Below are 13,044 nucleotides of genomic sequence, written 5' to 3'. Positions count from 1 at the left end.
GCTGGGGCTCTGTTAGGCGCTGAGGACTTCGGAGGGGAGAGGAGTATTACACTGTTGAAGGGGACAGCGGGTTGCAGAGAGGTCTGAGTGCTGCGGGGCCCCGTCATGTCTTCTGGTGCTCACAGATTCGGGGTTCAAGCATGAAGCCCTGCCATCTGTTCTGCCCGACACCCCTCCCCCACAGGGGCTGTGAAGAGGCACAAAGAAACGGTGCGACTCCCCCCTCGAAGCCCCACAGCCAAGGAAGGGTCCGCTGCTGTGTAGCAGAGCCCCCACCCCCACCCCACCGAGCTGTGTCGGCCCTTAATAGATAGCTTCCCATCGCATCCACACAGTAACCATACGGGAGTGATTTTAACAAAGGAAGACACCGTCTTGGTGAATTTACTGGAAAAGCTACGTCATGTGGCCAAGGTGGGCCTGGGCTGAGCCATCGGGTGGGGCTTCTCAGCCCCTTGGGCACCCCATCTACCCTGCCCCAGCCCCCCCACAAAAGGGCTCATGGTACTAGCCTAGCCGAGGCTCCACGGAGAGATGTGGGTATGAGTGGAGGGCAAGAGAACAGGCCTGACCCTGGACTCCTGGAGCCCGTCTGCCGGCAGCCACTGAGCAGCCTCAAAGGGAAAGGTGCAATAAACTGGTATTCAAGAAAAAGTAAAAGAAACCCCGCACCCTTTTTACACCCTGACAGGATGACTCAAGAGTGCCCCCCCCCCAAAAAAAGCAGCACTTAAATACAGGCTCAGGAAACAGTTTGTCCCCTGCCCAGGCAGGGCTGGACAGCTTCTGGCAGCGTCCCTCGGGCCCCTGGCTAGTCCTCCAGCACCGAGCTCTTGGCCTCCACATACTCCAGGGCCTTGGCCTTCACGGCCTGCACGTCCTTCTCCGTGCCATGCTGCTTCTCATAGTCCAGGTAGCGCTTGAAGAAGAACTTCATTCGCTTGGGGGCCATGCTCAGGTGAATGACCCGCTCAAAGATGTCCCTGTGAAGAAAAGCAGGCCAGCATGAGTGTCCCGGTCACAGGCCACAGACCCCAGCCTAGCACCCAATCCTGGACTCGGCTCTGAATCCAGGGCCCTTCAGCACCCAGCATGCCCATTCTCTTTCTTTTCTGGACTAGTGTGGGCTCCCGAGATGCCCTGGGGAAGAAAGAGGTAAACACCTCCCTTGTTTCCCAGATGAGCAGACCGATGATCTCGAGGTGTCTCCAGTCACACAGTAACTCAGCACAGAGCACACACAACAGGATGGGGCTGCTTTAAGCCCTCCCGGGCCCCCCAGGACCTCCATCTAAGGCCACAGCCTTGAGAGACCTGGCCTTGTGAGACCCAGGGGACGATGTGAGATGCTGGGTGGGAGGCTCCTGGAGAGAGGAGCCAGGCACAGTGCTAATTATGAAGAAGCTCAAGTGTCCAGGGGCCCAGCTCCTTCCCGCCCATGGCTCCAGACACAATCCAGGCTGCAGGCGGCCTGGAGGCCGGCAGAATGACCGCCACAGGCCCACAAGCTATTTTCCTAGACGAGCAGGAGCAGCAGAGCTCCTGGGCGCTGCTCTGGCCGGCGCCCTCCTCCCCGCACGGGCTCGGCCTGCTGTCCTCCCTGCTCACCGCACTTCCTTCTGGCTGCCGTGCTTGATGGTCATGTCGATGTACACGGACCACACATCCGTGCGCTTGGGGTAGGTGCTCAGCGTGTTCTCGAAAATGGCCTTGGCCCGCTCCGCATCCCCCAGCTGGAATTCAAGCTGGGCAAACTTGGTGATCACATCCACGTCTGTGGGGAGAGGGCGGCTCAGACACTCGAGTCACGGGCAGACAGCCCCCCCTCCCCCCACACACACAGAGGGCTGCAGGGAAAGGGTGCGTCAGACTCCCTGCTCTTGGTGGAACAAAGGCGGGACAGGACTGTGGTGGTGGACTTAGGGCCAAGGGAGAGTACACAGATGGTCATGGACCTAAGACTCCCACCAGACATCCTACCCACTGGGCCCTGAAGAAGGCAGGGTGGTCCCTCCCTCCTGTGCACCTCTATCCTCTGAAATGGAGCACGCCGCCTTACACCCGCAGACATAACTGTGCCACCACCCAGTCCCCATTCCCAGAGCTAAGAACAGCTGCTCCCCGGGACCCAGGCGGCTGGCGGGCACCAGCACTTACGCTCCTTCTGAGGCAGGCACTCCAGGGCCCGCTGCAGCACGCGGTGACTGGAGCCCGCCTGGCCCGTCCGCAGGAGGAAGGAGCCGTACTTGATCCACACAGCCTTCTCCAGGCGGAAACGCTTCAGCATGCGGCTGTAGAGCTCGCCGGCTTCCTGCGAAAAAGGCAGGTCAGCTGAGGAGCAGTGCAGCAGCCTGAGGCCTGGGGACGGGTCTAGATACATGGTGTGGGGGCGAGTACAGGAGGAGCCATGCGACCATGTGGGGCCTCCCCAGCAGTCCCGTGCCAGTCAATGACGTGTGTGTGTGTGTGTGTGAGAGAGAGAGACAGACAGACAGACAGACACACGGGGGTGGGGGACAGTGGGTGGCACTCAATGTCATCCTCTGTTCATAAGACTCCAATCCCAAGGACCCACTGGCCCTTCCCTTCTGGGGCTACATCCCTGGCCTTCACCGCACCTTCCTAAAGGGGTCTGAGGGAAGGAAGCCAACCACTTCTGCTTGGTGGAGAAAGGAAGCTGGGCCCAGACACCCCCAGCAATCCTGAGGTCTGGTCGACCTTCCTGGAGTCGCTGCGCTGTGATGCCCAGCGGCCACCCTCACCCCACACGAACCTGGGACTTGTCTGACTTGGTGTAGATGTCGGCCAGGTGCAGGTAGACCTTGAGAGGCTCGTTGTACTGCACGGCCCGCTCAAAGACCTTGGTCAGCGACTCCTGTGAGCCGTACATGTTCTCCAGGTTCAGCAGTGCCACCCACACATTCAGCTTCTCCTGCTCCTCCCTGGGGGAAGAGCACCGAGCACGTGAGGCCCCACTCCCAGCCAAGGATGTCGAGGGAGACGAGTCCTCCTGTCTGGTCCCTTGTGTGGTCCCAGGGTCCCCGCCCTCCACGTGCAGGCCAGGACAGATCTGGTCCCCTCACCTCCAGACTCCCTGGTTCCTGCCTCCGTTTCTAAGAGGGAACCCCACCAAATCTCACGCTGGCCCAGGGCCCAGGCTGTGAGGGGCAGGAGCGTGGGTAGGATCGTCTCCCCGCACCAAAAGGCCCAGGAGCCGCCGTGCCCCTCCAGCAGACCAACAGGAAGGGCTTTATGACCGGCATGCTCACAGAGGCACGTGAAGACAGGTTTCCCTGGTCTGCTTCTGCCCCAATCGAGATGCCTCAGTCAGGTGTGGGGACTCCTGGAAACGCTACCCTTGCCTATCCCCGAGCGGAGGATGGTGAAATATAAATGAGCACCAGCTCTGGTTCACAGATGGCCACAGCTCTGAGAGAGAGCCTGAGAAGCCAGGGGCCCCAGGGGACAGCCGCCACACTGCTGTCACCCTGCACCTACGGAGGGGAGGGGAGAGAGGCCCAGACCTGAAGGAGATGGTCTTGAGGGCCCGCTCGGCCACGGCCCGGGCCTTCTCGATCTCCGTGGCCTGCAGGTGGAAGGCCATGTACTGCAGCCACAGGATGGAGCTGCTGGGGGAGCTGAGCACGAGGCGGTCAAAGTCGTCTGCCGACTCCGGCTGCCGCCCGGGGTCCATCAGGGCCTCCTCGATGCGGGACAGCTCTTTCTCGGCCTTCTGCTTTGCCAGCGCCCTCTCCTTCTTGCTTTTCTTCTGGTGGGGAGGACAGAGAGCAAGTGAGGAGTCTGCTCCCTGGATGCTGGGGGTGGGGGTGTCAGTAGAGGCTGGGGATGCAGCCTCGGGGGAGCCCGCAGAGAGGACAGAGCCCAGGGAATCACAGCACCGTGGCTTCTGGCGGCTTCTCGTCATCTTCGCTGTCCGAGCTGTCTCGAGGGGGCAGCGCCGGGGTCAGAGAGTCTAGTCCCACGTCCCACATGAAGCCTGATGACAGCTGCAGCCGGGGCACATCCACCGCTCTGGCTGGCTTCTCCTGGAGGGTCAAAGGACACATCACAGACAAGTGAGGGAGCGCTGGGCCCCGTGGCCCCTGCTGCCCGGCCCTTGCCACCCACAGGAGCATGGGGTCCCACCCACCCATGGCCCCTAAATAGATGAACTCAGGCCACAAGCTTTAAATGTACAAATTCAGAGCTAGACAAAGAGACGTGCTGTCTGTCTGCAAATATCTAAAGTACAGGAAGCCCTGCCCTGGTGTCAGTCCTTCCCACCCAATCATTTCAGCACAAGTGTCCCGTCCAGTTGGTTCAGGTTCACAGAGACGTGTCCAGAGGGTTCCCAAAGCTGGGCTCTTTGTGGGAGCAGACTGCCAGGCCTTCCTCCCAGGGGGCAACTGGGGGGCTCAAACCACTGCCCTTTCAGGCAGCAGCTGAGCACTTAACCCACTAGGCTCCTTCACAAGAGTTACTGCCCTACTTTCCAGCAGAGTCAAAAAGACGCAGCCTCCTCCTCATCGGCCTCAACCCACTAATTTAACTGCACCCAGAAAACATCTTCTAGAATCAACGACGTCAGGCCCCCCACTCCAGGAGCTTCCAGAGGACGCCCCCCTGTCCATTACCATGTTCTCAGCAGGCAGCCTCACCTGGCGTGGCAGGGCCATCTCTTCCACCTCGTCTTCCCCTTCCCGGTAATACACCTCCACCCCACTGTCGTCCTCCTCGGACGGAGCGGCTCTCTTTGGCTTCTTGTTGGCGCTCTCCTGAGGGACAGGTGGGAGCCTTGCTCAGCCGCCCCAGCAGCCCCAGGCCCATGCCCACCCTTCCTCCCTCCCCTCAGCAACTCCCGGCCCCACCTCCCTCCAAGAGGTCCAAGAGGCTGCCCTCTGAGGGACCCACCTGCTGGCTCTCGGCCTCCCCACGGCCCCGCTTGCCCGACTTCTTCACTTGCGGCTGCCGCTTCCTCTGCACCTGTCCTTTCTGCTGCGTCTCTTCCCTCCGCCGGGTCTTCTTCTCCTCGGTCGTTTTCCGGTCGGCCCCTTCTGTCTCTGTCCCCTCCTCCTGCTCCAGAAGCGGCAGTTCTACCGAGGCAGGAAGCACGTCTGGCTTCCCAGTGTCTTTGGGGAGGAAGGACAGTGCCACCAGGTTCTTCTTGTGGTTCAGGCTGTGATAGGGGCAGAGGGGGGACAGGGAGTGAAACTCCAGAACCAGTACACAGGGGGTGGGAGGCCCAGACTGCATACTAGGACGGGCTCTCCCTTGGGGGGATAGACAGCAGTGACAGTCTCACAGCACTCGATGTGCTGAGTCATACCCTTTCAAAGAGTTCTTTTTCAACTTGCATATTGACATAGAGAAGTCCCTTTTATGCTATGGGGATCCCCGGAACTGAACAGAAGGGCCAAGGGCACATGAACCAAGCAGCCCAGGCCTTCCCTCGCCTCTGTCAGCCCGCCATTTTGGGCTCCGCCCCTCATGCTTTGGGAATTCTCAGTCCTAAGGACGCATGGGAATGATCTACCCAGGTGTAGTAGAAGGCAGGGGGCAGCTGAAATGCCCCGGCCTCCAGCCCCAACAGGCTGCACACCTGCTTGTGGGAGAGGCTGGGACTGAGGCCGAGGCTTCAGCAAGGAGTTCTCATCCATCTGAACACGGCACTCACCACTAGCCAAGCCATTCTACTCCAAGCTTACCTCCCAGAGCTCGGACGAGGGCTCCGGAGAAGGTGTGAGTCATGGGGGGAGAGATAGAGCACACTTACCTTAGGACCTTGGCTGTGAGCAGTTTCCCTTGCAGGAGGTGTCTGCTGTACAGGGCTTTCTTAGACGGGCGGTACTGGGAGACATGGGAGTACGGGGCCAAACCCACTAGCGAGGGGCCAAGACTGAAAGGCAACAGACAAGGGCCCAGTTGTCACCAACACAGAAGCAGGATCCGACCAGGGCCGGAGACTCCACCTTCAGGGGGGCCCAGTTCTGACTAGGAATCACGGCAGACCTAACTTTCTGACACTCAACAGGGGCTAAAAAGGGCACGTGACACTGGAAAACTGGCGAATCGCAAAGATGTGACTGTAGGATCTTTTTAGATGCCCCACACCATAGCTCCACTGGCTGCGAGAAGCTAGACGCCGAGGGGAAATGAGGAGGAATGGGTGCTGGGCGGGCGGGCGGGTCCGGTGGTTGCCAACATGACGCGTGAGCGCCCAGGACACAGAGCGTGGTGACTGAACACTCAATTACATGCCGTCCGTTAGTCAAAGAGCCCAGGAAGAAACACTTTTAAATTTGTTTTCAAAAGCTTAGGGCTTAAAAAACAACTGATAGACAAATCCTCCCTTCTTCGAATGCTCCTGGGAGAGCCTGGCGGCCCCACCCGGGCCTGGCCCTCGGCCTCCGCTCACTCACCTGAAGAGCACGCCCTTGGGCTCCACGGCCTTCACGTAGCCCCTCAAGAGCTGCCCCTCCTTGACGTCCTCGATGGAGTTAATCTCTGGGTCCTCTATTTTGCTTTTGGTCTCCGGGTTTGTTCTGAAGCGAGTAAAAGCAGCTGACGCATATACTCCTAGCCCCCCTTTCCCACTTCCCTGCCAACACCGCCCCCCCATGACTATGCTTTGTATGTAAGAACGTGACCCTGGACCTGTCAGTAGGATGTAACCTTTCAGCACCCAGCCCTACCAGCTCCGGAAGTCCTGCCGGTCAAGAGCAGGACAAGTCATCTGTGCGGAAGCAGGGAGAGGCTGACCAAACCAAACAGGTCAAACCCAAAGCCTGGGCCTTACAAACACCTGTTGCTAACAGGGGAGCAAGCTGACCACCTGCCTAGCCCCTCCTTGCCACGCTCCCTCACGTAGTGGAAGCCGTGAGGCTACACCCTCTCCCCTCACCAGGGGCGCCGCCTGGCTACCTAGAATGCCCACTTTTCAACATGTGAACCTGGGCAGTCATAGCCGGAGCACAGGGGGGTCCTTCTAGGAACCTCGATGTCCCAGCACCTCTGGATGCACGAGGGGCAGGGCATGGCGTGGGCGGGCAGAGGGTAAAGACTAGAAGTCGAAGCTCAGCGTCAGGCACAGGCACCCCATCTCTCAGTCCTCTGATGGGGCCCTCTCCCTTGTTGACCCAACTACACAGAGCCCCACCTGGATGACCTCAGTGACAGAGTCAACACGTGGTCTGCACTGGACAGGACATAGCACCTGCAAGAACAAGAGAAGGAAATGCTGAATGCTGCGTGTCTCGGGGGGCAGCCAAGGGCATTACCTTCCCTCCACGAGTGGCCACAGACGTAGCTGGTTCTGGTCATGAGACCTGGATCCTGGTGGTTGCTCTGCTGAGAACCTCCTGAGGGACTCTGGACGAGTCATTTCTTCTCTACACCTCCGTGTAACAGTCTGTCAAGTAAAACCATGACTCCCTACTCTTCAGACCCGACAAAGGTCTTCTAGAGACACGCAGGAGTGTGTCTGGCAGATTCAGAGTCAGGGAGCAAGCACCTGAGATGAAACCAGCCCGACGACAGTATGTGTGAGTGTTTCTGATCACAGGGGAGTGACAGACTGACCCATGGGGAGCCACGGATGAGCTAGGGACAAATGACATCACACAGGAGGTTCAGAGGACGGCCCTCAGGGAGGCCGGAGCACAGGCAGTTTGGGGGAGGGACAGCAGTTGACGATCGTGTGGGCTTTCCAGAAGGATTTCATCTCAACTGGCCTTAAGTCGTCCCAGGCAGCTACTGAAAAGCACAAAACCTTGGCCGTGGAAAGAATCACAACAATGATATAGCCCAATGCTCTCCCAACACAGACCCCTGACTTCTGACTTATGCGAGCCGGCAGTGCAGCAATGTCCGCGGCAAGGTGCCTCGAGGGATCTTCTACCTTTAGGCAAGTGATGGACTATTCAGACCTGAGAGATGAGGGAACTGCAGTCCGATGCTACTCGCAGGCTGAGTGGAACAAAATGCCTCCAAAAGAAGCAATTTTGCTGAGAAGCAAACTCTCTGTTGTTCAGGCTCAAGAAACAAAAAGGAAAACAAGCAGGCGGTATGCTGGACTCCTTCTGTTTCTGCTCGCAGGCCCTGTGCGCGCGTGTCTGCGGAAGGAGCAGGTGTCTGGACGGCAGAGCCATCTGAGATGCCTCTTGCAGGCACACACGCCACCGGGCTCTTAGAAAAGGCTTCACTGTAGCAAACCGGCTTGAAGGTAAACAAGCGGCCATCTAGCCCAGAAGCAACAAAGCTCACATGGAAGCAGCACACCAACAGGGGTGATCATGAAGGGCCGAGGGGACCAGGTTTCAAGTAACAAAGGCAGGGGGGAAAATCCTATCATCGTGAATAAGGGGCGTGCATGATGGGGACCCAATGCCCATCTGTAGACAGCTGGACATCCCTTGCGGAGGGGTAGTGGGGAGAAGATGAGTCACTCAGGGTTCAGTGTAGCAACAATGAAACTCACAACCTTCCTCTAGTTCTTAAACGCTTCCTCCCCTCAACTATCATGATCCCAATTCTACCTTGCAAACCTGGTTAGACCAGAGGATGCACAGTGGTACAGTTGGGGTCTGGAAACACAGGGAATCTAGGACGGATGAAGCCCTCAGGACCAACGGTGAGAGTGGTGACACCAGGAGGGAAGAGGGGCTAGAAAGGGGGAACCGATCACGGGAATCTACATATAACCTCCTCTGGGGTTGGGCAACGGAAAGTGGGCGAAGGGAGACATCGGGCAGTGTAAGATAATATAAAATAATAATTTATAAGTTTTTAAGGGTTCATAGAGGAGGGGAAGAGGAAGGGAGAGGGAGGGAAAAAAGGAAAATGAGGAGCTGATTCCAGGAACCCAGGTGGAAGGTGAATTTTGGGAATGATGAGGGCAACGAATGTATAGGTGTGCTTTGCACAATTGATGTATGTGCGGAATGTGATAAGAGTTGTATGAGCCCCAATAAAATGGTTTTTTAATTAATAAATAAAACTAAGGAGGTTTTGTCTGTTTGTCTTTGGAGAGCAAAGCAGATTCTGATACGTATGTAGCATGGACAAGAAAAGTCTGAGATAAGGGAAAAAGCAGGTTGCAGAACACAGCATTTATATCCCTAGATACGTGCCCTGGTAGCAGGAGTTGGGCGGCTAACCACAGGTCAGCAGTTCAAACCCACCAGCTGAACCACGGGTCAAAGATGAGACTTTCTGCTCCTGCAAAGACTGACACCCTCAGAAACCCACAGGAGCAGGTCTACCTTGGTCTATAGGGTCACCTTAGGGTCAGAAAAGACCCAATAGCTAGCAGTGGGTTTTGAGTATGCTAACATCTGGAAAGACAAAGAGTAAGTAACAACAGAGAATGGAGGCAAAAACACCCCAATACATTTTCATTTTCAAAAAATCCCAAGGCATATACTGCTTCTGTAATTAGACAATCCCACTGGTTCTACAGATGGCTGAGTAGAGGAAGAACGCCTGATTTACCTGACGATATTTTGGGGGACGAAGTTCTCCAGGGGCGTCTCGGAGTAGTTGTCACTCAAGTGAAAGAGATTGGCTCTCCCAAACTTCCCAAAGGGGAAGGAGACCATCACCCCCTCGTTGGGAGTCACCTTCACCACTCGACCCATGGCCACTTCCCCTTCCTCAAGCTTGTGAGGACCTGGTGGGGAGAGGGGAGAGGTTGATTCAAGGAACAGCAAGCGAGCCAAGAATGAAGGCCAAGCCACTCAGGGCTATGGAGGGGACAACCCTTGCTCAGAGGCTTGAGAACATGGATGTACAGGTGACTGAGAGGAGGGAAGTAACACCTGCCATGGGGCAAAGTCCCAAGAGAACAAGTATCCTAAGGAGGCACCAAACTAGGCCTCCTGGAGACTCTGACTGCAAAGGCATTCGCCAACCTGGGTAATGACTGGAGACCCCATTCCCTTCCCTTCCCTGACCAGCTTCCCTGCTTCATCACCAACCTATGAGCGACAGACACAAGAAGGCCTTGGAGGAATCTGGACCAACCACAGTGGCCCTCAGGGCCTGACCAAGGCGGAACTTCTTATCGGGATGCTTCAGGACCTGGAAGGACAAGATGACTCCTCTGAGGTCTGAAGAAAGGTCTGCCATTTACCCAAAATCAGAGCGTCTAAGTACCTCCCAAGCTAAGACGTAGATAGAGTAAGTAAGTGCATAGTTCCTTGTACCCTCTGTGAGCACACACAAGCGTAAGTGACCCTGGGGCTCCTCTCCAGGCACCACCACCAAGGTCAAGCACACTGACCTTGAAGCTGAGAGAGGTGAGCAACAGAGGAATTCTCCCTCGGATGTCTGGAGCAATCTCCACTTCAAGCCATTTCTTAACCACGTTGTACTGGGAAAAAACGGAATCAGGAACATAAAGACACCCCCTTTGTTTCCCCTGTAAAAACAATGCTCCTGAAATTTACTTGTACCCCCCCCCCTCTGCAGTGCTCAGCTTCTGCTTCTCACAAGCTTGGTTCAGAGCTCACTCCAGGCTTTCCCAGCCTAGCAGGGCACACACACACACACACACACACACACACCACCCACCCCCCACACCCCCCCCACGCCCCAGCTGATTAGGAAGCAAAGAGGACTAGCCTCCCTGACCTCTGTACCCCAGGACTGAAAGACAACCTCTGGCTTTAAACCCAGCTTTGACCTTGCTCTTTCACTGCTGACAATGTCCTGCCCTGAGCCACCCCCATCTTCGAGTCCGTTCAACAAAACCCTCCCAGACAGCTACTGCGCATGTGCACACCCAGCGGTGAGGAAGCCGGCCCTGCTTTCAGGAAGCCGTCCGTAGCCAGGAGTAAGTAACAAGCATGCCAAAAACCAGAGGAGCCAGCAACCCACAGGAGCACAATCTGAGCTCCCGGAAAGGGCGGCAGGCTACTTCAGAGGTGGCAGCCTTTGTGAACAGAGAAGGCACGAAGGTACTCCAGGTGCCTGGGGCTCAGGGGCACGAGACGAGGTCAGACTACAAAGAGCCGTGAAAGCAATCTGGAGGTGATGGCTACAGACAATGGGCAACTGAAGGGCCGCAGCAGCATCAAGCTCTGACAGCCTGACCAAAGAGTCCGCCCGGCGGGGATCCCCTTTCTGAGCTCCTGTTCCCTGGGGGCCGGAGCAGATACTCTCTGGCACCCACCTGCTTACTCTTTGCCTGGCAGCTGACCTTAAGAAAGGGGGCCATCGAGTGCCCTGCGGCTATGTTCAGCTGAAAGCGACCCGGGGGACGGAGCAGAAAGTACCCCTCAGGTGTTCTTGGCTGTAGCCTTTACGGAACCAGGTTACCAGGTCTTTTTCCCATGCAGCCAGTGGGTGTGTCTGATCTAGGAGCACTGCCAGGGATCCTTTCGATGAAAGCTAAGAGTCTACCATCCAGTATTGCAGCTAAGTCTTTGACCTTGACACATTTTCCTTGCCTTTTATAATAGTAAAACAACTCGGCATTCACTTTACATCTGCAAACACACTGAATCCCAAGTGGCCTGCTGACTGTTTCATAAATCTATACTTGAGGTGCCCAGTCAGACCAGAAATTCCCCGGAGCCGAGGCAGGCATCACCTCGCACAGACCCAGTGGGGCACCTAAGAGATGTGCCCGCCCAGTGCGAAAGGTCTGTCTCCAGTGGAGAGTCACGGCACTTACTGCAGGGCATGAGCCACTCACCCTCTTCAAGAAGCACGTCACGGTCTGTCCTGTCTGGTACTGCTTAATCTTCTCCGAGGGATTAACAGAGTGAGTGTTGAGTATAGTGTGGCCATCCTCCAGCTCACTGTTGACGAAAGGCAATGGGAAGGGGAAGGCGTCTACATTGCGCCCACCTCCCTCCCAGGGGCCATTTTGTCAGAGGGGCTAACGCAGTTTGATCTGTGGGTCCACCTACTTCTGCCTCCCCCGTGAGAAAATCTGGCCCTGCAGTCAGCCCTGGGGCCCACCCTCTGAAACACAGCTCAGCCTGGGGAGTTCTTTGCCTTTGGAGGCCCTTTGGTAGCAGCCCTCAGCACAAAAGACTAGTCAGTAACAGGCAAGATGGAAAAACGAGCCCAGGCAAATTGGACCCGCTACCCAGAATCACTGACTCTTCCCCCCTAGCATCTCTCCTGGCCCACTCCTCTTTGCAGAGCCCTCCACACCAGCACCTGCGACTCCAGCCCAGCCGCTTGGGACCAAGCTCTTCTGAGCAACGTGTGGTCTGCTTAGGGAGTCACGGAGCGCTAGAAGACCGAGTTGCGAGCAGAGCTGTTTCTCTTGAGGAGAGGCTGACAGACTGAGCTGCAGTCAGTCCTTGTGGGGGTAAATTCAGCATAAAGCATTTACTTTACTTCCATGTAATTTTTCTAGCCAGTCACACGGAGAGCCCTGGTGGCATGGTGGTTAAGGACGGGGCTGCGACGTGCAGGGCCGGCAATTTGAAATCACCAGCCGCTCCGCGGGAGAAAGATGGGACTGTCGATCCCCATCAAGTCAGTCTCGGGGACTCACAGGGGCAGTTCAACCCTGTCCTACAGGGTCACTGCGAGTCACCATTGACTCGAGGGCAGCGAACCAGTCATATGAAGGCGGGACAACTACCCCATTAAAGCAATGAGACAAACTGCACATGGAGCGCCAAAGCAAGTCGCCAACACTCGCTGAATCAAGATTAGGGCAGAGGTTTCCTGATTCCAAGACCAGTCTCCTCCCCTGTGAACAAACTGCTAGAGCTGTCCTCACCTGGGTCGAACACTCAGCTCTGGGATGGTCCGGATAAACCTGGGGTGACTTATCGGGAGAAACCTGGAGAAAGGGAGAAGATGCAGTCATTTCTCACTCTGGCGACTCGCTAGGCCACCCCCAGCCAAGCGTGCCGCAGGAAACTGCCGGCCTCCGCCACACCACCACCCACGGCCGGGAGGCCTCTGGAGGTTTCCAGTCTCGGGCCGTGCAGCAAACATGAAGAAGAAACTGACTCAAGGGACCTTTTAGGAATGTCATCTTAGACCCTGGAAAGAATGTATTCCAGTGTTTTTATTCTA

General features: G+C 56.7%; 1 protein-coding gene across 2 annotated transcripts in view; it reads right to left on the bottom strand.

Moving 5' to 3' along the window:
• Positions 1–349: 349 nt before the first annotated feature.
• Positions 350–13,044, bottom strand: part of PDCD11 (programmed cell death 11) — a 38,156-nt gene continuing 25,461 nt past the window's right edge. For both annotated transcript variants that reach the window (XM_075534727.1, XM_075534728.1), the window contains exons 21-36: positions 12,743–12,805; positions 11,696–11,801; positions 10,280–10,369; positions 9,975–10,077; positions 9,490–9,667; positions 7,157–7,213; positions 6,420–6,542; positions 5,774–5,896; positions 4,912–5,176; positions 4,659–4,775; positions 3,900–4,046; positions 3,525–3,769; positions 2,774–2,942; positions 2,158–2,311; positions 1,609–1,774; positions 350–983 (exon numbers count right to left, since the gene is read on the bottom strand). In XM_075534727.1, coding sequence (XP_075390842.1) covers positions 812–983; positions 1,609–1,774; positions 2,158–2,311; positions 2,774–2,942; positions 3,525–3,769; positions 3,900–4,046; positions 4,659–4,775; positions 4,912–5,176; positions 5,774–5,896; positions 6,420–6,542; positions 7,157–7,213; positions 9,490–9,667; positions 9,975–10,077; positions 10,280–10,369; positions 11,696–11,801; positions 12,743–12,805 — 2,278 coding nt within the window. In that variant the 3' untranslated portion in view covers positions 350–811. The remainder of the gene's footprint in view (positions 984–1,608; positions 1,775–2,157; positions 2,312–2,773; positions 2,943–3,524; positions 3,770–3,899; positions 4,047–4,658; positions 4,776–4,911; positions 5,177–5,773; positions 5,897–6,419; positions 6,543–7,156; positions 7,214–9,489; positions 9,668–9,974; positions 10,078–10,279; positions 10,370–11,695; positions 11,802–12,742; positions 12,806–13,044) is intronic.

The sequence above is a fragment of the Tenrec ecaudatus genome, chromosome 16 (genome assembly GCF_050624435.1).
Source record: "Tenrec ecaudatus isolate mTenEca1 chromosome 16, mTenEca1.hap1, whole genome shotgun sequence".
Taxonomy (NCBI): Eukaryota; Metazoa; Chordata; class Mammalia; order Afrosoricida; family Tenrecidae; genus Tenrec; species Tenrec ecaudatus.
The sequence above is the reverse complement of the archived record's forward strand: the minus strand, read 5'-3'. Positions and strand labels throughout refer to the sequence as shown.